Source organism: Apiospora phragmitis (assembly GCF_038363925.1).
Source record: "Apiospora phragmitis strain CBS 135458 chromosome Unknown utg000003l:1.0-2676785.0:1.0-2680665.0, whole genome shotgun sequence".
NCBI lineage: Eukaryota > Fungi > Ascomycota > Sordariomycetes > Amphisphaeriales > Apiosporaceae > Apiospora > Apiospora phragmitis.
In genome coordinates, this window is record NW_027117401.1 from 309,679 (window position 1) to 333,929 (window position 24,251).

The 24,251-nt window shown below is 56.4% G+C and overlaps 7 protein-coding genes across 7 annotated transcripts; 4 read left to right on the forward strand and 3 right to left on the reverse strand.

Moving 5' to 3' along the window:
• Positions 1-2,670: 2,670 nt before the first annotated feature.
• PG994_002506 (uncharacterized protein) lies at positions 2,671-3,185 on the forward strand (the record flags this gene model as incomplete). The annotated part of the gene is made up of 3 exons (XM_066853915.1): positions 2,671-2,860; positions 2,985-3,007; positions 3,084-3,185. The coding sequence occupies 3 exons, from the start codon at positions 2,671-2,673 to the stop codon at positions 3,183-3,185; spliced, it is 315 nt and encodes a 104-aa protein (XP_066719770.1).
• Positions 3,186-4,890: 1,705 nt separating this feature from the next.
• Positions 4,891-6,907, forward strand: PG994_002507 (uncharacterized protein; the record flags this gene model as incomplete). The annotated part of the gene is made up of 4 exons (XM_066853916.1): positions 4,891-5,209; positions 5,281-5,371; positions 5,440-6,090; positions 6,166-6,907. 4 exons carry the CDS (start codon positions 4,891-4,893, stop codon positions 6,905-6,907), a joined length of 1,803 nt encoding a protein of 600 aa, XP_066719771.1.
• Positions 6,908-7,927: 1,020 nt separating this feature from the next.
• Positions 7,928-10,819, reverse strand: PG994_002508 (SIP5; the record flags this gene model as incomplete). Its single annotated transcript, XM_066853917.1, has 2 exons — positions 7,928-10,245; positions 10,399-10,819. The coding sequence occupies 2 exons, from the start codon at positions 10,817-10,819 to the stop codon at positions 7,928-7,930; spliced, it is 2,739 nt and encodes a 912-aa protein (XP_066719772.1).
• Positions 10,820-13,444: 2,625 nt separating this feature from the next.
• PG994_002509 (putative monooxygenase) lies at positions 13,445-15,270 on the reverse strand (the record flags this gene model as incomplete). Its single annotated transcript, XM_066853918.1, has 3 exons — positions 13,445-14,163; positions 14,239-15,072; positions 15,150-15,270. The coding sequence occupies 3 exons, from the start codon at positions 15,268-15,270 to the stop codon at positions 13,445-13,447; spliced, it is 1,674 nt and encodes a 557-aa protein (XP_066719773.1).
• A 1,781-nt stretch (positions 15,271-17,051) lies between these two features.
• PG994_002510 (uncharacterized protein) lies at positions 17,052-18,574 on the forward strand (the record flags this gene model as incomplete). Its single annotated transcript, XM_066853919.1, has 3 exons — positions 17,052-17,142; positions 17,212-18,386; positions 18,413-18,574. The coding sequence occupies 3 exons, from the start codon at positions 17,052-17,054 to the stop codon at positions 18,572-18,574; spliced, it is 1,428 nt and encodes a 475-aa protein (XP_066719774.1).
• A 681-nt stretch (positions 18,575-19,255) lies between these two features.
• PG994_002511 (uncharacterized protein) lies at positions 19,256-20,350 on the reverse strand (the record flags this gene model as incomplete). The annotated part of the gene is made up of 3 exons (XM_066853920.1): positions 19,256-19,745; positions 19,874-20,141; positions 20,302-20,350. 3 exons carry the CDS (start codon positions 20,348-20,350, stop codon positions 19,256-19,258), a joined length of 807 nt encoding a protein of 268 aa, XP_066719775.1.
• Positions 20,351-22,728: 2,378 nt separating this feature from the next.
• PG994_002512 (D-arabinose 1-dehydrogenase (NAD(P)(+)) ARA2) lies at positions 22,729-23,985 on the forward strand (the record flags this gene model as incomplete). Its single annotated transcript, XM_066853921.1, has 1 exon — positions 22,729-23,985. The coding sequence occupies one exon, from the start codon at positions 22,729-22,731 to the stop codon at positions 23,983-23,985; it is 1,257 nt and encodes a 418-aa protein (XP_066719776.1).
• Positions 23,986-24,251: the final 266 nt, after the last annotated feature.

The window sequence follows — 24,251 nt, forward strand, 5'->3', positions numbered from 1 at the left end:
GTCAGTGCTGTTAGTGCAGTGCATGTACTCCATACCGCGACCAGATGCTAAAAGGTACCTGTCCAGGCCGCATGCGTCATTGGGGGCTGTCTTTCCCGAGCGGTCTATCATGTCTCAGCAATACGACCGCTCCCGTTGTGGTCTGTCATTCCTCTCCAGTAACAACATTGCATCAAGATGCTCTTCCACTACTTGAAACCTGGTGGGTGATAGTAACAGCAAGGCTGGTGAGCACAGCAGTGAAGCCTGATGTTTCTTCTGTCTCTTGTCCGATATGCGCCAAGACACCCGACTGCAGTTCGATTTGGTTTCGTTTTTTCTTAATCTCTCTCGTTTCGCTGGATCGATTTAAGGTTTCCGATCCGTGCACCGGACCCACACCTCGCTCAACCCCACACCTTGGTCCTTTGCCTCCAAATTCTTGGGACTCCAGCCCATGCTGATTGAGTGCAAGGCTGCCTGCCTTAGGTGCATTCGTGCAGGTAGAATGCATAAGGTATGCAGCTTCCACTGACTTCACTTATCCACGCCGATAAAGACGGCCTGACTGCTGGCTGCATTCTGTCATAGCGCTGGAACCACTACTGGAGCCAAACCAGTGCTGCCCAGCACCCCACGTTGCACTAAAATGAGCTGCTCGGGCCGCACGATGGGCGATTAAAGATAAAAATAGCTCCCACTGCTACCCACTACCAACCGCGCCAATTCCGTGCTGAGCGCGATACGAGGGGCTGGAAGCTTCAATTCCGCCATCTAATCGACTACAGCATGGTGCTTTGTCACACACTGCCTTTGCTACTGCACCTTGGTAATCACTCACAAGCCGAAATGTCGGTGCTTGAAACCCCATGGTTGTGACTGAGCAAGCTACAGCGGTTGAAGCGCCACAGCCATGGCGATCCCCTCTCGCAGGCCTTTGCCAAGTCTACCTGCTGCAGCAACGCGATATACTCTATCGTCGTCTATCCGCTTAGGTGTCAAGTTACGCAATCTATGTGCTTACTGGTATCCAAATACGTGTATGCCTTTTCGTACTTATCGTATCATGCTTCACCAGCAAAGGCAGGGAGAGAGGCTGAGCGCAACAGCTATCAAGCCTTCCCAAAGCGAACCAGGCGCCGCCACCTAGAGGCCTAGCTAGGTCTGTCACCGCCGTTGCTGTCAAATATCCGTACGGATCATTCTCTCCCTTCACACAGTCGTCGAAAAGTCTAGTCCAGCTGGGGCAAGACTTGCGACTTGGTTGCTGACTGACAACGTGTAGGGCATTGTGGTGGTAGGGCGTAGTAGGAAGCAAGGGGGAATCACCAGCCTTCCGTCGCGCAAAAGGCTATGTCTCCTTCTCGTAGGCCATGCCAACCAGGGCCAATGCCCCCTGATCTCCACCGCAACCGAAAGTGCTCTTCCACGTGATCATGCTCTTGGGCTCTTCTTCGCCTTTGCCGAAAGGCGAGACTACTAACGGTTTTTACTCAGCTTAAACAGACATAAGCTTCGTGGCTTCGGATCCTGCCACAGTGTGGTGTGCAGGTGCTGCTGCTCATCCTCGATAAATGTTTGCTTCCAGCTTTGGCTGTCCACGCTCTGGATGGCGATGAGATTGGCAAGCTCTTTGGGCAGCCACTCTTGGGCCAATTCATACCTTTAACACTCATGAAAAATCCAGTTTCGGGATACTTAAGCTATCCCTAGGCGTAGAAACTGGATCAAATCGACTGCGCCGCGTTTTGATATGATACACCCCTGTGTCCTTTCTATTTATACCTATATACTGTATGGAAGCCCGAGATCACCCCTTCCCGTTACTCTAATTTGCCGCCCCTTGGTCCCATGCCTCATACGTCGACGTTTGTTGCTGCGGCACCCCAGAAGAGCTCATATCGAAAGCATCGTTATTCTGTGTTGGCCGTCTCGTGGGAACATCCTTTTACTGTGCTTCGGGTTCTTATTAAGTCAGTTTCCGGCTCACTTCTTTAAAGCTTAGATAGGTTCCAGTGCAAATAGTCGATAACCACGGGCATCCACAGCTGCACTGCGACGCTTTGCCTGTAGTTCAAGTTCAAGGAACAGCCAGAATATACTGAAAGGTAAACTAATAAACTCTTCTAATAGGGCCTGATAACTGGTTGATGCCTTTCAGCTATCAGTGTGAAGACTTTCTCATACGGCCACTTGTACAAAAGAAAATAAGAAGAGTAAGAAGAAGAATAAAAAGAAGAAAACATTGCCCATGGCTACGTAGTCTCGACCTGATCCACCAATTGATGTGCCATATTGCTCGTATATCATAAAATCGAAGAGGAAGGTGAAATTGGTCGGTATCTTGGACAAGATTATAGTGTAAGACATAACCCCTTCTCTACTAGGGATGATGGGGTTTAGTGCCGATCATCTCGCCCTGAAAAAAGTAAGAAGAGGTGCGATCTTCTACCCTACAGGACTCAGTCATGGTTGAGATTCCCCAGATGCCGAGCAATGCGTTTTCCGCATACACGCCAGTCCATGATAGCCCAACTGGCGATGATAGAGGCTATCCATGCAAGAACGATCGTCGACTTTCCCGACTCTAGCAAGGCTTAAGTGCAAGCCTTAGCAAAATCACCTTGATGCTACCCCAGATACTCGTCCTGGATTATCTCTTCCGAACTATAGAGTATCATGTATTCAAACATGAGAGACCTCGAGGGATTCGGCATTTTGATAGAGAGGCAGACCACATCAAGAAAGTATCGCGGCCCGCCGCTCGACGCACCAACCCCAGAGATTGATGCAGCCTGGTACGAGATGGGACTCCGGGCACCGGGGACTCGGTTGACGGAAGGAGACGTCAAGGCTCTCAACAAAACCGCCCCGCCGGGCCGTCACCGGCATCATTCATCACGGTACTTGGGCGATTTTGATTCCTCGCCCTCCTTTATCTGCATAATTGAGATGCATATAGTGGCATACGGGGACTAACACATCTACGATGAACCAAACAAAAGATTACTTCATCGACGCGCTGCGGGTGAGCATTATCATGTGCACGTCGGACGTGACCCGCGATCACCTTCTACGACGGCGAAGCGCTCCCCGGCCGGCAGTACCCGCCCCCGGACTCCTCGAGGCTCCACACGCAGGACCCGCGGGCGGCCATGTGGGAAGAAGTCGGGAATGCGTTGACGTTCCGGCCTGGCGCTGCATAGGCCTGGGCGGAGGGCTCAGGGGTGAGTGCCTGGCAGCAGCAACATTGCCGTTGGCAGAGAGCAAAGCTATTAGTTCGGCCGAGGTACCGGTCGTTACAATTCATTTCAAATCGCGGAGAGAGAGCCTGTGTATACTGTTACGAGTCGGTTCGGAGCCATGACGGGTCCCCCGGCAACGTCATTATTCTCACCATAATAGCGGAGTTGAACGTTAAACTACATAACAGGTCAAGATGCTACTGTACTGTATCCAGACCGACATGATGCTTACATGATGCTGCAACAATGATGTATCCCGCATTTTTATAGCAGTACCTTGGAGCTTCCTCCAATGAACATTATGATAATGTATACTGTTCGATGCGATCAGTGCTTGACAAGTTTCAAGTACCTAACCTACCTGCCAAATCACACGAGTTTAGGGACGTTGACGACCCAATTGCTATACCCTCTACAGCCAAACCACTCGATACACCTTAGCAGAGAAAACAACCACCATCATGAGGCTCAGCATGGTTATCGGGGTTCTTTGCAGCCTAGGCGGCGCGGCCGGCATCGAATGCGAGAACGTTGCCGACCCTGACCAAGGTCTGAACCAGAACTGGTAAGGAAGACCGGACAAGAAGACCCTCGATGCTTTTCCGACGAAGTATCGACTAACCGGTGCTGCTGGCTGCCAGGTGCGAGTGTGTGAATGGGTCATGCTTCCAGCTCAACAAAGAGTTCAATTGCAAGCCTCTCGGGTCCATGATCGCTTGCCCTAACGCCTACGCCTACGCCTCAAGCAACCCCGGTCGCGGTGGGATGATGGACAGGAGACAGGGAGATGGATCGATCGATCGACTGTTCCGTTGGCTTGTTGAGGTATGGCAAGATTTTCGAGAATATAGAACTCGAGGACATGCACTCTCTAGCTTAATAGTTGTCGGTTCATGTCAGGTTGCTTTCTTATGCGATAGCAGCCCCATCAAGACTGACAGCAATCTGAATGTCTGTGCCACTGCGAGTAATCTGTCATGTGGGATATTCCGGTGCAGTGCTAGTCTGTCAGATGCTGGACAGAAGTCATAATAAACCTGGGGTACTGGAGGTTCGGGACAGGGAACCCCAAGAGAGAAATACCCCACCACCCACCAAGCACTGTCGATTAGCGGGCTGCTGCTATTGGTGATTGCTCGTGCAGCTCAGGGATTAGCTGGCCATGGGTGGTCAGATTGCCATGTGAGAGAGTGCCGAGGCTCCAGCTTTCCCAAGACCTAAGATTGCTTCTTCATGCCTGGCCGGGCCAAGCTGACTGTCTGTCTGCATTGCACACCATAACCTAATACAGTCGAGACATAATCTCGTCGTCGTCTCACGTGTCTCCCCTTGATCTGGATTGGGGGGTTTTGCTGGTTTTCTCTCCTTCTTCTTTTCCTGCAAACCGAATTCAAATAAGAATACGAACATACACACACATTGTGCTTGCGTGAATCCGACGACCGACAACCCCTGAAAGTTGCGTTTGGGTTTCGACGCATGACGTCGGGCTGCTACTGCCAGCTACCCTTTTCCATTCGCCAACTTCCTTCCGCTGATTTGATTCCAACGCCCACCACCGATAAATTTTCATACCGAATCCTGCATCATCCAAACCGCCATTTCGGACCGTCTGGATAACTAACATTGTCGCGACCTGCGCCCCGACCTGGCGCTTCCAGCCGCCATGGAGTCTTCTTCACAAGCCGGGCCATCCAAGGTCCCTCCTCCCAGTATTGACATTCCCACCAAACCGGCACCCCCACTGCCGACATCAACATCGCGACCGCGTGCCGCCTCCAAGGCCGCCTCGGCCCAATCCAAGTCCCTGGCCGACCCCGTCCTGCGCAATGCCATCCGCTACACCATGTCGCCGCGCGAGTACGAGTCCCTCCACAAATACGTCCTCTCCCGCTCGCGCGTCCTGCGCCGCCGCGCGCCCAGCGTGTTGGCCGTCGAGAAGTACGCCGAGAGCGGCAGTGACGAGGCGGCGAAAGGTGCCAAGGGTGCCAGGGGAAGGGGAAGGACGCGTCGGCCAGCAGTGGTGGCAGTCGCGGTGACAGCTACAATGCGCGAGCTGTGCGCCATGCTCTGCGCGTCTTCGTGGCCACGAATCTCGGCGTCAAGGCCTACGACATGGTCATGGCTCGGGTCAAGGGCCAGAAAGAGTACGTTTTGTCTTGTTGCCCCTCGCCCCTCCTGTGGACGAACAAAGTGACTAACATTGCTACTATAGCTTGACCCCCAACAAAAAAGAGCCCTTCTACAAGTCGTCCACCCTACGGCTCTCCCTCTCCCTCTCGACCATCCTGCTGCTCTACCGCCTGCTATTCCGCTTCCTCGGCCGGCTGCGGATGCACCTCCTCGAGCCCAGCTCGGAGCCCTTCCGCGCCCGCAACCCGCGCACGGCCCAGACCCTGACCTCGCCGTACGCGCCCGCCATCGGCGCCAGCCTGGCCGGGTTCGCCCTCGGCATCTACCCGTCGCAGCAGCTGCGCGTGTCCGTCGCCGTCTACACCCTGTTCCGCGCCCTCGAGTTCGGCTGGAACCTGCTGGAGGGCGAGGGCCTGATCTGGGGCTGGAAGCCCAAGCCACAGGCCCGCGGCACCGCCAACAACAAGGACGGCAGCGCGGGTGGTGGCATGGTCAAGCGCGAGCGGCCCTGGTGGTGGGGCAGCTGGATGCTCCAGCCCTTCGCCTTCGGCCAGCTGCTGCACGCCGTCACCTTCGACCGCGAGTGCTCGCCCGTGCCCTACGTCGACTACATCTGGAAGAGCACGTCGACGTACCTGCACGGCCCGCCCCGGGACCTGCCCGCCGGCGTCAAGTGGCCCGGTCCGTGGGACGTGGCGGACAGTCTGGCGCAGATGGCCAAGCTTAACTGGCCGTAAGTAGTAGTTGCTGCCTCCAAACTACCCTATCTATCTGCATCTAGGCCCGTCTACTAACACATGCTTTGTAGGCCATTCGTCAGCCCGGCGCTCTTCCCCAACCAGGAGACGCTGCCGGCCTCCCTGACCCAGCTCGCCCCGCTGACGTCGCAGGCCCACCCTCTCATCACCTCGCTCAGCTGTGCGACGCTGCACGGCGCCGACCCGTCCTGCCTGCGGACCTACCTGACCTTCTGGGTCCGCTCCTTCCCGCGCATCGGCCGCGCCCTCCTGGTGCTGTACTCGCTCTTCCTGCTGCCGCGGTACCGCTCGCTCTACAACGCGCCCATGGCCGTCTTCAGCAAGCTGCTCACCCAAACGCTGCGACTCACGACCTTCGTGACGGGCGCCATCTCGACGGCCTGGGCCAGCATCTGCTTCTTCCAGACCTGGTTCCCGCAGCACTTCCTGGCGACGCAGCGCTTCTTCCTGGGCGGCTTCCTCGCCGGGTTCTGGGGCTTCATCCAGCGCAAGCAGGGCCGCGGCATCTTCCTGTACTCGGCGCGCACGAGCGTCGACAGCCTCTGGAAGGTCGGCGTCAAGCGCCGGTGGTGGAAGGCTATGAAGGGCGGCGACCTCTGGGTCTTCGTCGTGGCCCTCGCCGTCACGGGCGCCGTCTACGAGCGGGACGCCAAGGCCGTGCGCGAGGCCGGGTGGCGCAAGGGGGTCAGTTGGGTCCGGGGCACCGAGTGGCGGGACTGGGGGGTTGAGGAGGATGAGGACGAGGATGGTAGCCATGAAGAAGGGATGCTGGGGGGTGGTAAAGAAGAGTAGAAGTGGGAGTATCGTGTGCTAGTATCGCGTTGCTTCTTTTGTTTCTGTCTTTGTACGATGGATGGATGGATGGATGGATGGATGGATGGATGGATAGGGGTGTATGTATACCCCTTTTTACAGCATTTGCACTTTAGAGGGGGGCGCTGGAGGAGAAGGAAGGAGTCCGAGGACTGGCCGTATGCAGACTGTCTACTTCATGTTTCATGATGGTACGATTTTACTATTCTGCTGTATCCTGTTCCTGTTGACAATATCGATAATTATTTATCTGTATTGAGTATACTTTCTGTTCACAATGTTCCTCCTATTGGCTAGCATGAAGAATTGAACTGTCTGCCTGCCCACTTAACTATCACTGATAATATGGCCTGCCTCTCCCATCCCCCCTGGCAGAATAGAGATTTAGTTATGTAAGAATCGCAATCTGGTAAGCCAACCAACCGCCCTTGATAATTGATCCTTAAAAAGACCCTCCTTCTCTCTCCCGTCCCCATCTCCCCTAACGCCATGGAAGATAGAAAAGAACATAGGGATAAACATATTTCGTCGGACGTGGAGATGATGATGCCTACTACCAATACACACAAAAGAGAGGAGACAGAGACTGAAAATACTAGAATTAGATATAACAACGCCGCTAATCCCGCCGCTGTATACCATCAATAAATACACATGCTTGTCATGTTTCCACACACCCCGTAACGCCATTGTGTGATACTGTGCACGTCACATGTAGCACTTGGGAAGTAGTAGTAGCAGTACGCCTTCTAGAGGTTCCAATTCCGTAACCTGGGAAGCATACGCACACACACACACACACACACACACACACCCTACCAAGTGATATGCAAAAGAAGAAGAAAAGAAAGACGATGAAGATAAAAATGCCAGTATGCTGCTTTCGTTTTCCAACACAACACTTGAATCTTGGTTTTTTTTTTCGCTGTAGCAAATGAACAATAATAAACAAGCACAGGCGGCGGCGGCGGCGGGTTGGATGATGGATGGCAAAAGCTATTAATTACTGTAGCCAAGTTGCTTGGATTCTTGTCCCTCGTCTGACATCGGCACGGGCGTCTCCGGGGTGATCATGAGGCTAGGGGGTTCCGTCCGCGGAGCATTGGTACTGCCGACGACAGCCTCCGTGGTCTTCTCGTCGATGGCCTCCGGGGCCGCGCCTCCCGAAGGGGATGTCGTTTGCGCTGGAGGAGTAGATGAAGATGATGACACGTCGCTTTCGGCCAGGGGCTTCTCTCGTATCACCTCTCCTGTAGTAGTGGTCGCGGGCGCAGCAATTTCGACATGCTCGTGATGGCCGACCGACTCCTTGTCGCTCTCGGTGGATCCAACTTGTGCTTCACGGGCGCCACCGCTGCCAGCCGCCGCCCCCTCTCCGCCCTCCAGTTCGACGCCGACCATCTGCGAAAGACTCGTAAAGTTGAACATGGACTCGGTGCCGGCCCCTTCGTCATCACTCTTGCCCTCGGCCAGACTGAGCCCGCTCCCCCGGGGATCCTGTGGGCCACCAAGCTGCTGCGTTTGGGAGTAGCTGCCAGAGGGGCTCTCCATCCCGCTCGACGATATCGAGCTGGCGTTGCTGATTTGCCGAAGATGCGAAGCGCCCCGCGGCGGTTGGGATATGGGTATCGGCAACGACGGGTTGATGGAAGGGGAAGCCGAACTTTGTTGTTGCGACATGCTCTCCGACGTAGCCGTAGCATGCTCCACACCCTTGCCTTTATCCCGAGAGGCTTCCTGCACAGCAGCTTCGCCGGCTGCTGTTGTTGTTGTTGCTGGCGTAGAAGTAGTCGGCAATACTTCCGTGCTCTGGCTGGCCGCCGTATTGGTACTCGCCGCGGCCAGGCTCGGCGGCCCCGTGCTGGCAGAAGCGCTATTCCTCCGCCGCAGGCCCAGCCCCAGGCTGAGAGAGCTGGCACTAGCCGCCGCCAGGGTTCCTGTGAGGCCCGACATACTACTTTTGCGCCTCGACTTGCGGTCCTCCTTCTCCTTCTTCTTGGCGTCCTTCTTGGCCTGCTTCTCCGCCTCCTTCTCCTCCCTCTTGCGGCGCTCCTCCTCGTCGGCCAGAGACAACCTAATCGCCTCGGCCATCATCATGCTCTCCAGGTGCGCCGTATTGATCGCCTCCCTACTAGGGCCCGTCCGGGCCGACGAGGTGCGCGCGCCGGGGTCCACCATGCTGGGTTGCGCCTCGCCGGATTCTTGTTGAGAGGAGGCAGCCGCCGCCCCTCCTCCTCCAGGGCTGTCTGCCCCGCGTGTAGTCCGTCGGCTGATGAAACTCCGTCCCGAGCGCCCAAAGAGGCTGTTGCGCTGCTCGCCGCCGGGCATGAAGAAAGCGGCTTGGTGCAGGGCGTTGGCCGCGGCCGCCCTCCTGCGCTGCTGGGCCCGCGCCGCGTTCAGCTTATTCGACCAGTCGGGCCGTATGCGGTCTGTCGTGATGACGCCGGACGCGTTGGCCGACAGGCTCTGTGTCCTCCGCCGGTTGGCCGTCATGGGCGTGTTGGCCGACGTGGGCGACAGGCTGGTGTTGTTGAGCGACGAGGACGAGGACATGGCCGTGCCCATGGCACCGAGACTAGGGCCGGACGCGGCGTAGACGAGACCCCTCCGGAAGGGCGGCGGTTCGTAGGTGACGCCGAACTCGGGCTGTTGGCAGTAGGGGCAGCGGGCGGGCTCCATGATCAGCTCCTCGGTGTCTTCGCTGGCTTCGGCGCCTTCTTGCGGTGGCTGGTCCCCGTGGTGTTCCGGGAGATGCGGATCCGGTCTCTTGATATGCACAAAGCATTCGCTACAGATGGGCTGGCCGCAACACCTGGTCGTGTTGAGAAACCGCGGATAGTACATGTAGCAGAGGGGGCACTCGAGGCCTTCCTTGTACAAGAAAACCTCGCGCGGCTGACCATTGATGAAGGGGTCGTCAGGGGTCATGTTGACCTCCCGCGGGGCGGCTGGGGTGATGTCCTGCTGCGACCCGTTACGCGATAAGTTGCTCATGACGGCGGCCATGGCCCGTTTGTGAGGCTTGAGAGAGTGCGTCGGGGCTGGGGAGGTGGGCGAGGGCAGAGAGGAGCCGGGGTTCGATCCTGTCCTCTCGCTAGAAGCCGACATGGTCCGGGCGCCAATGGGGACCATCAGGTTCTGTATAGACTCGTTCGGCGACTCGACTCGTCCGGGGAGGGGTTGGGGCACGAGGCCTTCCGGGACCTCATCGGGGGTGGGATCTCCAAGCCTCGGGCAGCCGCGATGATCTGATGTTCGGCCCAGTCCTCCTCGAAGTCGCCCAAGCCGCGCCAGTAAGGTGCCATCTTCCGTTCGATCTACGATGCCGTCTTGTTAGCCACAACCTAGGAAATCTAACCTGCAAGAAAACTGGTTTTTTCTTCTTCTCGAATTGCAGGCAACCCAACTTCCGGTCCACAGGAGAGGAATTCGTCGATGCAGTAACACCATAGCGCCATGTTCGGGCTCACTCACCTGTAGCTGCCGCACGACAGAATGGTCCCAGTCTTCGGCGGCAGGATAGATGCCCGTCGCCACCAAGAACCCCCCGTCGACGTGCTCTTCGGCCATGCTCCGCGCGCGCTCGATGGCCCGCAGCTGCCTCTCCTTATTGAGGCGGCGCTGTTCCCGCTCGGCCCTCGTCTCGCGGCTCTGGAAGGGGGCGTCGTCATCCTGTTCCCGCTCGCGCTCGCGGTGGTCTCGCCTCGAGGACGAGCTGACGGCGCCGCCCGTCAGGATATTGAGGGCCGAGTTCCTCTCTGGGCGGTGGCTTGCTCGTCGTGATGACCGCTCGGGCAGCAGTTCGCCGTGATACCCCCCACCCCGGGAGCTCCCGCCGGCATCGTGGCCGTCTCGACCTCCGCGGGCCTCCTTGGTGCTAGTGTTCCCCATCGTTGTTCTGTTGATATAGAATCGGCGGGTGCGATCGGGGGTGGAAGCAGGGATGGGTCGGACAGGCAGGCGCGAGGCGCGAGTTGATGTACGACAGGTCGGATGGCGGCTGATCTTTGGTAGGCTAGGTAGCCAGGGCACTGTGCAGTGCAGCCCAGTCAGAATGGGTCAAGGGTGCGTCAGGCGTCAAGCATCCAGCCGATGAGTTGGCACGCGATTGGAGGAGTCAGGTAGGTTGGTGCATGGGCGGGATATGACACATAAGTTTGTTGTTGACGTCGCTATTGCTGCTGTTGCTGTTGTTTTGTTGTTGCTTTCTCGTGGAAGAACTGCTCGGCCTAAGTAATACAGGCACAGACAAACAGAGACAAGTTAGTAGTAGTATGTGCGAATAACGAGGCCTCAAGATGGACCAGACCAGGCCTGGCGATGTGTGTCGGTCGGGTAAGTATAGTCAGTACTCAGTACGACTGCTGCTGATGATGGAGGAACATTGGCGTCAATTGCACAAGCGTGTTCGGGCCGGATGGAAATGATGGAGGGGCTGGGCGGAGGCCCCGGGGCGACCGATGCCAAGCTTTCTGGTCGGGATCTTTGTAGGATTTGCAAGACACACACACACTACTGTGAAGAAGAAAAAGAAGAAGAATAAGAAGCAAGATGTGACCTGGAAGTCGAAGAAGAAGATGTTGGTACCGTGTTTGTCGGTTTGGCCTGGTTTGTTTTGTTTTCTACATGCATGTATGTATGTTGAGGGGAGGGCAACCAAACTGGATGGTTGAGGGCAGCAAGTTGCAAGCATTGGAAGTGCCTGAGGGAGGAGGAGGAGGAGGGACCTAACCTGCTAACCTTAGCCTGTGCTTCTAACTGTTCTTCACTGTTCAGTGTCAGGCACAGCGCGTCAACCAAAAAGGGCCTTCTTCTAGCACTAAGTCTGTTTCAGCGCCAATGACTTTGGCATTTTGTTCATCATTTCGCCATTCTGGTCGTTGACGAACGTAGCTACATACTTACATGTAATCATTATCACATTGGCAGTTGTTGGGGGAAATCAAACATCATATGTCATGGCATGTCAATTGCTTCTGGCATTGCGTGTCTCCTCAGCTTCCTGCAGCTCGACCTTGCAATGCAGCTCGCAGACAGAGCGCTCTCTCTGAGTGGCAAGCGTCTATTAGTAAATAATGCACTGCTTACTCCGTACCATCAGCCAAGAATCCCCCCTGGCTGAAACATAGGACCAGCACACACACAGGCGCAAACCATGGAAGTGGAAACACGTCCATCCAGCCCGTTGGCTAAAACATGATGCAGGTGTACAAATATATAAGTTGAGTAGGGTGCAGGCCTCGTCAGCTTGCGTCCAGTAAACAAGACGCCATTGGCAGAGCCGTCTGGCCTATGGGGCTCTTCCCGCAGAAGAAGCGCCCTTCTTTCCTGGGTGCTATTCTTGGAGCTCTCTTATCAGTCTTGAGCCAACGGTGGTCATGATCATACCTCACTACTCACTCACTTCACCCACGTCCATCTCATGAGACAAGCACCCCGTATGCAAGAGACCGTGACCTGCCCACAACAGAATGCGGAGGCGGGGTCCAATTCCCTGCATGTGGCCTAGCTCTCTGCCCATGAGCACATCCTTATCTCTCCAAAGCGTCCATCATCTCTGCCGCGTGCCATGTGCGAAATCGGCAGTTCGTTGCAGCATCCCCCAGTTAATCTGCTCTGCTGACCAATAAAGTCCATGCCCCCTTGTGGTTGGTATGTATTCTAGATGAACATGAACTGTTCAACAGTCGAGGCGTTTCGGTGCCTTGTCAATCATGTCTGCGCCCATCTACACCTAGAAGGTTTAGCCACCTATCCCGGCATGACACCTGTGTGAGTATATGTACTTAAGTAAATGTGAACATGCGCAACGGTCGACATGTCCCCGCGATGCAATGCGAATCAATAGTAGCTTGCTTCTAGCATAAAAGTCCAGCACCTCGTGAACGCCAAGGTGAAACATTCCGAGTCAGTTGACAGCACCGATGTTGATGTTGATAGATCTGATCAATCTGATATACGACTATATATACACCGGTCCGGGTGCCGAAGCCTATATATACCGGGTCTAGCCACTGATCAGCGCATCCTGACAGACCGGATGCCGTCCATCACGCCAAGACTTATGCGCCAAGATCTACCATACATGATGAATAAAGATCAGAGAGCATTATTGGCTTTCATAGAAATACACCAAATGCAATGTGCAACTCGAGCGAGAAGCGTTTGCCACCCCACGCAAACATACGACCTATTCCCTCGGTTGCGGTACAAAGAGTGGAATGTGTTGGTCATGGAGGCCAGGAAAACAAATCACCACTGCCAAATCCCCAAAAGTACTGGACTGGAGGAGATGGATTGTAAGTTCGAGACTTAGATTAGGAGGTATGTAGTCTAAGTAATATGGCTTGTGTAGTAGTATATAACATAGAAAAAGGCCAAGTGTATCTCATGCAATCCCTAACGCTAAGCAGATCTAAAGTAGGTATATCTCTATCCACAGGGAAAAGCCCTCCCAAAACCGTGTGTGTGATGATGTACAAGAGAAGGAATAAAACGCCATGGAAACCAAATGCATCAAGAGTACCAGCAGCAGCCGCCGCTGACTAGGCCTCGGACTTCGGGGGGCCACTTGACGCGCTTCTCGGCGCGCACGTACAGGTTGGTCGGGCGGATCAGCTGGAACATGGGGTCGTAGTCGACGCTGACGTCGCCGGCCTTGGCGAAGCGGTAGCGGTAGACGAGCTTGGGCAGGAAGACCTTGACCTCCTGCAGCGCGAAGTTGAAGCCGATGCACATGCGCGGCCCCGTCGCGAAGGGGATGTAGGACGCCGTCGGCCGGTTCTTGACCGCCTCGGAGCTCCAGCGGTCCGGGTCGAAGTGCGCCGGGTTGTCCCAGATGGCCGGGTTGTTGTGGATGTGGTGGATGGCCGGGATCACGATGGCGTCCTTGGGCAGCTTGTAGCCGCCCGGCAGCACCATGTCGACCTTGGCCGTGCGCGCGGGCTGGTACGACGGGTTGTGCTTGCGCTGCGTCTCCTTGATGTAGGCGTCCAAGAAGGTGAGCTTCTGGGTGAGTTCCGGCGTGATGGCCGTGTCCTCGTCGACGTCGTTGTCCACGAGCTCCTGCAGGATCCGCTCCTGCATCCCCGGGTACGCCACCAGGCCGTACAGCAGCCACGAGAGCAGCGAGCTCGTCGTCGTGAAGCCGGCGCCCGTCGCCACGACCAGAGGTTCGCGGATCTTTTCGATCGGCAGCTTGTTGCCCTTGCTGTCGGTTGCGCGAAGGACGTAATCTGTTTGTAGCCGTTAGTAAACCGTTTCTGAACGAGCGAGGTTTGAAATCAAGAAGTTTGCAGCTTTCGACTTACCAACCATGTTCTCGGCCTTGACGGCGGCCTCCTGGAGCTCGAGGTCCTCGACGCCCTTGGAGGCGTCCTCGATGGACTTGTTGATCATGGCCTCGATGTGGGTGCGGGCGGCGCGCAGCTGGGCGGGGGCGCCGAACGGCATGCTCGCGTACCAGCTGCCCATCGAGGTGATCTTCTTGTTGAGCTCGAGCGACTGGGCGATGCGCATGACCATGGCGTGCAGGGGCGCGTCGACGGCCTCGAAGTGGCCAAAGTCCATGCCCAGCACGAGTTTGCCGACGGCCTGCGAGCCGAGCTTGAGCATGTACGGGTACACGTTCCAGGCCTCGTCGCGGCCGTCGAGCTCGTCGAAGACCTTGAACGCGTCCTCGACCGTCTTCTGCATCGTCGGGGCGTAGTGCCGCACCGCCTTCGGGCCCAGCGCGGGCGGCAGGAACTTGTGGGTGAGCCGCCACTCCTCGGTGTCGGTGTCGCCCAGGAAGACGCCCGACTCCTGGTTCTTGATCGGGTGCAGCGGGTGGCCCGGGATGATGCGCTTGGTGAAGAACTCGCTCTCGCCGAAGACGATCTGCGACAGGGCCGGGTCGTTGGTGTGGTAGACGGTCGAGCCCATGTTGCACGTCTTGATCAGGGGGCCGTACCGCTCGAACAGCCGCTGGTGGTTGCCCAGGTGGTCCGGGTACACCTCGAAGTAGTTGCCGATGTGCGGCAGGCCCTTGGGGCCGGGCACTTCTCGGACTGCCTTACCATCGACCGAGATGGCGATGGGGCCCTCGGCCTCGAGCACGTCGGCCAGGGCCACCAACGCTTCATCTTGCGACACGAAACCGACGCCTATAGAAAATGAGAATGTCAGCAACTGAGAGTAATTAATCAATGAAGCGCTTTCTCGGCATACCTTTGGAATCCACAATGGCGAAATAGGGATGCCACCAGCTGTCGCAGCTCATCCTCACCAATCGTCGCCGGCACGTCGATTTCTCGGGCCGTGGAGGCGTCCTCGCCCAACAGGTAAAAGCTCTTTGTCGACATTTTGGCGCCCTGGTCTGGGGGAAGGATCGAAGAGGAGGAGACGATCTGACGAAAGATCTAAGGTTAAAGAGGGCTGCGATACCACTATGCGTTGCAGTTCGTACGGTTGTTGTCTGAGTTGTGAACCACTAACATACGAGAGTGAACACACAAACACACATACATACACACACACACAGACAAACGGGGGAGTGGGTGGGCAAGGCAGAGACGGGGTCGATCGAAAGATATTGGAATTCAGAAATATGCGATCTGGGCTATACATGTACTACGGTAATGTAGCATCCCAAAGAGCTCTCCAGTCTATTCCCAAGTGGCCAAAGGGTCAGGGAGTTCACCACATAGCCATGATTTGATTTCGGAATGCCGAGGCACCCCTCTGTTTTTCGACCGCGGTCCAGGACCCAGGAAAGCCCATTGTCGCGCTCGCCTACCTGACTAATGCGCTATGGCGAAGTTGCCGTCGGAGACGGACATGCTAATGTCTTCGATCTGGTTGGACCAGTTGGCAGTTTGAGACGAAAGACACGAAAAGAAAAAACCAGAATTAAAAAAAAAAGGAGAGCCCAAGTTCGCAATGGTCCGGGCCCCCCCTGGTCGTTCGTAGAGGATTTTTTGCTAAAAAGCGGGAAGGGATGCGGGCATGACCGGGACGGACACTCTTTAGGGGCCCTCAGGCCCTTTCTAGAAGCCAGCAACGAAAGAAGATGCATCGAAATAGGTAGCGGGGCCGATCCAAGTACCGCGGATCGAAGGGTATGTTAGGGTGTCCAGGTGTCAGAACCCCTAGCCCCGTCGGATGTCAATCAGGGGCTCCAGAAATGAGTTTAAGGGATCCTACAGTCGGTAGTGCTAGCCGGACCTGGCAAGGCTTGTCGTCACCCTCTCCCGGCGGGCTTGACGTTGCAATGTCAACAAGATTGCGAGACATAGAGCGAAAAACGAGAGGATGGCAAAGCCCGAGGATAAGAAATAGCATGATGTTCCCATTAAAAATCGACTACAAACCCGATGAAGAGATAAGGACAAGTGTCTATTCTCTCTCGTCAAGGCATGATGATCTCCGAGACTTCTGCTTCGAATTGATGCATTCGCGAGTCACTAACCATAACATTGTGATATATCATACAAGATGGGTTATACCGCGCCTTTGGCCACCCCGGTCGCTCCGTCACCGAGGCTTCCGGAGCCCGGAGTCATGCTGGCATGACGCATTGCTTAGCAGCTTATGTACATACGTCCCGGACTCAACCCGTATCCATAGCATACATATGCGCGTACACGTATTCTGCAGTCCGTATCTCCAGTGAGTTTTTTCAGTTCCTGACCGTCGCACGTAGGGCTTTTGTGATGGGACATTGGCCGTCCACTTTGTCCCAGGCAGCTTAAGTAATGCCGCGATGTGGCCGAAATGGAGCACGGAGCCACTAGAGATTTAAAGCCAATCTTTGCCAGGTCCCACTGCGCCCGCCCATGAGCCTCGGCTCGGCATCCCGCTACTTTTTTAGTCTTAGTCATGCCGCGGCCCTGTTCGATTTGGTAGGAGGACGGGGTCCGGTATCGAGACAAGGTTTGGACGGTGGGTTCCGCCTGGCCCCTGGTACGGCAGTAAGTAGGTAGGGACCCGAAGGCGGCTACTCTACTATCGTAAAAAAGGTAGGGAGTCCTCGAAGAACCCCCCGTGACCCTGACAATTTTCCATCTTGGAGAGACGAGACTGCTGCTTGTGTGATCTTTTTCTTTGCACATCATCAATCGTCCAGTACTGCACATCACCAGACATGTCGGCCTCAGCAGATACCGAGTTCTCCGCCAAGGAGGTTGCTCTCCATAGAGAGGCTTCCGATGCCTGGATGACCATCCACGGCGAAGGTGCGTTTGTTTATTCTCGACTGGCTTCGCCCAGAGAAAATGATGGTGACGTTTGCTAACAGGACTTAGTGTATGATGTGACCAAGTACCTCCATGACCACCCTGGAGGCGCCGATGTGCTGGTAGAGGCGGCCGGCATGGATGCCTCCGAGGCCTTCGACAACGCGGGCCACTCGGAAGACGCCTTCGAGATCATGGAGCAGTACCGCATCGGCAAGCTCAAGGGCGCCAAGAAGTTCGGCGCCCAGCCCGTCAAGGTGACGCTGCAGCCGCCCGTCGAGACGAAGAAGACCGCCGCCGCCGGCAAGGGCCTGGCCGTCTCTAAGGGCGTCGCCGCGTCCGCCCTCGCCGCCGGCGCCCTCGGCGGCCTGTATTACGCCGCCAGCCTGATGGACCGCGAGATCATCCCGGCGTCGATGCTACAGCAGCTCAGCCAGGCCCTCGCCCCGCTCGGCGGCCTCGGCGGCGGCATGTCGAAACGCCAGGGAGGGGGAGGTCTCGGGTTCTTCGAGGGCATCCTCGCGGCCTCGGCCGCCTTCGCCGTCGCCGGCACCATGGCCAGCCACGAGTTCTCCAAGATGGTCGACTTCCACGCCAACATCTTCGCCAACCCCACGCACATGCGCGTGCCCAAGTCGCCCCGGCCGGACCCCCTGCTGCAGCGCGGCTGGCTGCACCCGTCGACGTACCAGACGCTGCCACTCGTCGAGAAGGTGCTGGTGGCGCCCAACGTCTACCGTTTTGTGTTTGAGCTGCCGAGCCCCAACGACGTGGTGGGCCTGCCCATCGGCCAGCACGTGTCCATCGCGGGCCCCGTCGAGGGCAACAACAACAAGTCCGTCAGCCGGTCCTACACGCCCGTGTCCAACAACTCCGATAAGGGCGTGCTGGAGCTGGTGATCCGGTGCTACCCGGACGGGCAGCTGACGGGCGGCTACCTGTCGAAGCTCCAGGTCGGCGACGAGGTGCAATTCCGGGGCCCCAAGGGCGCCATGCGCTACCGCCGCGGCCTCTGCCGGCGCATCGGCATGCTGGCGGGCGGCACCGGCATCACGCCCATGTACCAGCTGATCCGGGCCATCTGCGAGGACGAGCGCGACACGACGCAGGTGAGCCTGGTCTACGCGAACCGGACCGAGGCCGACATGCTGCTGCGCGCCGAGCTCGAGGCCTTCGCGCGCCGCTACCCCCGCAACCTGCGGCTGCACTACCTGCTCGACACGGCCCCCGAGAGCGGGAAGTGGGCATACGGGTCGGGCGCGTCAACAAGGAGGTCATGGCTCAGTACTTCCCCGCGCCCGCGCCCGACGCCAAGATCATGATCTGCGGGCCGCCCGGCATGGTCAAAGGCGCCACGGGGGCGCTGGTCGAGCTCGGCTTCGAGAAGGCCGGGGCGACGTCCAAGATGAGCGACCAGGTCTTCGTCTTCTAGATTCTGGCTGTCTGTCTGTCTTTGAAGTGTAATTGGTTTTAATGCATACCTATGCTTCGATGTATTATTATATGAACATACACTAGGTGGGATGGCGTCTCATTGGGCGGCTACGGCTGTGTGTTTTTGGGAGACGATGGGCAGTAGAGCCCATCGTCATCATGCATCAACTTCCATCGTTGTTCTGGAAGTTCTCGGAATGTGGAACTAGCTACATCATACCAGCATTTTCTTTCCTTTGTCATATAGAAAGATTTAGATTTCTAGAGACAACGATATCCTCACTTTCTATGCTTCTCTATTTTGAATACTTCTCTATACGTCTCCGAACTAATTACCACGTTAATCACAACTAGCGTTTCCATCGACAGCTACTGCGTCAGCAACCATCTATCCCAGCTGCCGTACGTGGCTGAGTATCCTACTTTGAACCTGTCATCATGAGGGGGGTTATATATATATATACTTGGGTGGTATATTCAGCGAAGCCAGGTATCATGTTGCTCAGGTATTCACATTAATTATCCGACGAAATACATCGCAGACACACGCAACTACAACTCTTCCATGTACAGTTTTCGAACGCCCCCCTTTCTTTTTCTACCTCGTGGCAACCTCTACTACCACTTGGCTTTGGCGAGGATGCTTGCTTGCTCGATTTGATCCCTCTTACCCACCTAACTAAAGCATTGCAACCGCGCGAGTTTCTTTCCTTCTCTCTTCAAGCCTAGTTCCGACATCAGCGCCCAAGTCCCGCCGAACCCTCTCCATGAACCGCAAAGGCGCGCGGCGGAGCCCAGCAACACCGAGGCCGGCATTGACATTGATGCCAGCCGCGCCCGTGCCGTTGCCGGCGACGGTGTTCTTGGCGACCCACTCGTCGAAGCTGGCCGACTTGGCGGCCGGCAGGTCGTGGTACCAGTGGCCGACGCTGTCGTGGATGCTAAACGTAGAGGTGTTGTCGCTGGGGGTCGCGACCGGGTTGGCCGAGAAGGCGTAGGCGAAGCGGGCCTCCTGGCTCGCGTCCACGGTGAAGGGCTCGCCCGTGAAGTCGGTCCAGCTGCTGCAGCCCTTGCAGAGGGCGGTGAACTTCATCGTGTCGCCCGTGATGCCCGTGCCCTTGAGGATCTGGTAGGTGGCGTCGGGGTAGGCCGAGGGTGGGGAGTAGCCGCTGTTTTTGGGGTTGGGGGTGTTAGTGAGGTGTTGTTGACTTGACGGGATCTATGATAGAGAGAGAGAGAGAGAGAGAGAGAGAGAGAGAGAGAGAGAGAGAGAGAGAGAGAGAGAGAAGAAACATACAAGGCCATCCGCGACGAGTGCATGACCTGGTCGCCGTTGGGCCAGAGGATAGTCAGCGGGTTGTAGGTCATCTGCCCGGCCCAGGCCCAGCCGACCCAGCCGAGGCTCTTGGGCGCCTCGATCTGGAGGATGACGTCGTAGGGCTGGCCCGGCTCGATGGTCTCGGGCAGGGCGACGCGGAACTGGATCCCGTCGGTGCTCGGGTACTGCTGGAACGCGATGCCCGTCTCGGCGTCGGTGTAGGGCACCGACTCGGCTTGGGCCGCGGCTGTTTGCGGGGGGACATCGTCAGCTCAGCAAACTTACTGGATATAGGGGACGGCAAGGGGCCAGGGGAAGGGTAAAAAGAGGGGAGATAGATAGAAGGACAGAGAGATAGATGGGGAGCAAGCGATGGAGTATGAGCGAGGGGAATCCTTTTGACTTACCGGTCCCGACAAGGCCGGTTGCGACGGCGGTGATCGATGACCACTTCATGATGTCGGCAGTAGTAGAGATTGAAATTCGCCTTGTGAGATGCGGGTGGGATGAGCAGCTTGTGTTACTATTTTTGCCTGCCAGGCGAATGCGACTACTTATACCTGATGAGCTGCACAGCAATCGCCCGTCCTCCGTATATCAATATTGCCTCCACCCGGTCAAGGGTCCTGGGCCGGCCACAGCGTCATAATAATATGGAAGCACTGTCCGCCGCGTGGGCAAGCAACCTTGCCGAATGCCCACCCCCTGGGACTGCCCCCAAAATCGAAATGTGATTTCGGGACAAGCCCGCCGTCCTCCCGTGTCGAGTTGCTGAATTGCCTTCCCTAATTCCGGTCCCACCGCCTTGAGGGAGTTGCATTCGCTTGAAGAGGAAGCGGGAGGTGGGAATCTTTCGGATTTATAAGCAGGGCGAATGGCCGTCGATCCCTCTCCTTTGAACTTGGCTCCGTACGAACGCAATTCTGTGTGTTCTTCATCTCAAAAGGGGAATTCCGGTTCGTGTCTTCTTTTATTGCCGCTGCGCCCTTTGGTGCAATGTCGTGAAACGAACGTACTGTGTCCCATTTTGGAGAAGGATTTCCTGGACAGGTCGGGACCCCTAACATCATCACACAGCGTTTCTGTAATACGAAGGCTCCCATTGGTCAATGAAGTGCCGGCACGTATAGTAGATTCCCTTGGCCCTTAGACGCCCTTAATATAAACGACACGTCCGCCGACCGCAGGGGCGATCATCCCGCGATGGTAGGTGGACCAAATGCGACCAAGAAAGATGTCAATCAGGCTAATCGGGCCAAAACGTCGTCTGCCTCCGTTGCGCATTCACGGACTAGATCGACGTCAATACTGACAAGGGCAATCCAGCCTACGATAGAGAAATGATTGTCTGTATCATGTTGACGGAAAAGTGCGCCTAAACCTTGCCCCTTTTTTATTAATTCGTGGGCGGATTCACGTCGATGTGAGGAAGTGCAGTCTTTATTGAGATTATTGAGAGAAGAAGAAGATAAACCCTGGTCCTCATGCGAGCTCTCTCTCCCTCTCTCCCTCTCTGAGTAAGTACATGTAGTCGACCGACCAATTGAAATCACCAATGTGCGCACGTACAAGAGACTATGCAGCCACTTTGCATATCCCGCGTGTTTATCAATCAAGTCAAATCCGACTCCCTGTCTGTTGAAACACAGCGTCATATCTACTTACTTGTACTTTACTTGGCGTGCCGACCTGGAAATCTTGAGTAGCAAGATGCCCTATTGCATATTCGGCTATCTGAGATGTATATATCCCAGAGAGCGAAAGTATTCGTATTTTCGCAACCAGGCGAATGAATTTCATGCCACTTCTTTTTTTTCATCAGAGACATTGATTCCAAGGCTTCTCTCGCTTAAAGACGGGATCGGCCGAGAGAAAGATGACGTGCTTTGTTATCTCTCACACTGCCCACTTACACGGCCCCTCTGCCCCTCACTTCCCAGGCAGCGACTCAGCGGAGACGAAACGAAACGATCTGGAACAAAACCATCAAAAGAAACGCCTGACAGGCCTGACTCTTGAGGGGAGAAGAAGAAGGGACAAAATGAACAAGGACGTAATCGAACTCGGGTCGGCTCGGACTTAAGACCCGAGCGAGATCTCACTCCTACTAGGGAGTAGTAGTACATACTAACAGCGCTATGCGATTAGTGCACATAGCGCCCGAGGGAGTCGCCGAGAACAGAAAAACCAGAAGGGCGAAGAAGGAAAAAAGGTTACTGTAAGACTGATGAGACGGTCACGCCCGCTTCGTGATTCATTATCGCGGGGTTAGTCAGTGGGCTGGAACTTGGAATACCTCGAGTTTAGCTTCTGTTCTATTTTGCAGGATTTGTTTTTATCTCCTTGGATTATTAGTTATATGTGCTGCCCGAATAGATATATCCATCTTCCACCTCTGAAAGCACCAACAAGCTCTAGATCTTTTTATACTGTTTCATTTCTTGCTAGTGCTGCTACTTACTGCACGATCGATCTCCTTCCTAGGTAGCGTCCGGCCAGAGAGAGACGAGTTGACCAGTTGACGTTGATTAAAGCCTGTCAAATCTGCACATCACCCCTCCCCCACATTGGACCCCTGGAAACGGCCGCGGTTTGCGTCGCCGATCTTTTTTGCTGTCGTGCTTTGTTTGCGATATCGCGACATCCAAGGTCGATAAAAAAAAAACCCCCCGGAACGAGCCGTAAGACGCTTGTGAAGAGAGGACAGATCATGTCTCTGTAGTTACTGAAGTATCTCACTACTCTCTTTACAAACAACAACTATCTACCCGGATCATCAGAAGTTACCTATTACTCTACTACCCATAATTCAACCACCACCACCACCACCCACCATGGGATCCGTAGGCCCCCTCGCACCCGACCCCAGCAAGCAGTGCCAGAAGCCGCAGCACCCGCCCCTCCACGAAGTCCTCCCCCCGCTCCTCCTCGGCACCGCGACCTTCAACTACCAATACGTCTCCGACCCGCTGAACCCCGAAGTCCTGCCCGCCCTCTCCATCGTGACGCGCACGCTGGACCTCGGCATCAGCGCCTTCGACACGAGCCCCTACTACGGCCCCTCGGAGCAGATCCTCGGCGACGCCCTGGCGCACCCGTCCAACGCCGCGAAGCACCCACGCGACTCCTACTTCCTCGTGACCAAGGCGGGGCGCATCGGGCCAGCGGAGTTCGACTACAGCCCCACCTGGATCCGCTACTCGGTCTACCGCAGCCTCGAGCGCCTGCGCACCTCGCACCTCGACCTGGTCTACCTGCACGACGCCGAGTTCGTGACGCCCCAAGAAGTTTTGGGTGCCGTCGCCGAGCTTCGCCGCCTGCGCGACGAGGAAGGGGTGCTCCGCTACGTCGGCATCAGCGGGTACCCGGTCTCGACCCTGTGCGACCTCGCCGCCCTCGTCCAAACTGAGACAAAAGAACCGCTCGACGCCGTCCTGAGCTACGGCCACTTCACCATCCAGAACACGACGCTCAGCACGTCGGCGGTCCAGCGCTTCGAGGAGGCCGGCGTCGACGTCGTCCTCAACGCCAGCATGCTGGGCATGGGCCTGCTGACGACGCGCGGCGCCGACGCCGGGCCCATGGCGAGCTGGCACCCGAGCCCCGAGGGCCTGCGGAAGGCGGTGCGATCACTGGTGGGCCTGGCCCAAGCAGAGGGCGAGAAGCTGGAAGTGGTGGCCATCCGCTGGGCCATGGACAACTGGGCGCGCGAGGGCGCGTCCAAGGGCGGTTCTTCGTCGTGGTTACCGAAGGGCACGCGAGCGGGCGTCAGCGTCATGGGCGTCGCCACCGTCGCCGAGCTCGAGGAGACGTACCGCGTCTTCCGCAGCGTCATCGAGGGCTACAACCCGGACATTTCTTCGGCCGACCGGGAGCTGGCCCAGGCGCACGACTGGAGCCTCGAGCGGCGCGACAAGATCCAGGCGCTGGTCGAGCGCATGTGGGACGCGCTCGGCAGCTGGAAGGACTACAGCTGGAGCAGCCCCGACCCGGGGTTCGTCAACACGAAGAAGCCGGAAGAGATGGGCGTCGTGCCTCGGGATGACGGGATCATGGAGAAGTACTCGAAGAAGCAGCAGCAGTTGCGGTGACGACACACATGATAATGACGGAGATCGACCATTCTTGAGAAGCCCTGATATGCGGGATCTCATATGAAAGAAGACGAAAAAGCTATTTAACATTGCCGATGGTCTTGAAAGTATACCTAACGGTTGCTGGTCTGATCATAGGAGAAAGACACAGGCACACTAACGATTCTATGCTCATCGTGGAGCTTATGATGATGCGTTAACTTGAAGAGCCGGGATACGACTAGAGATGTATCACCTAGGGTCATTCGCTAGGATGCTCGCCA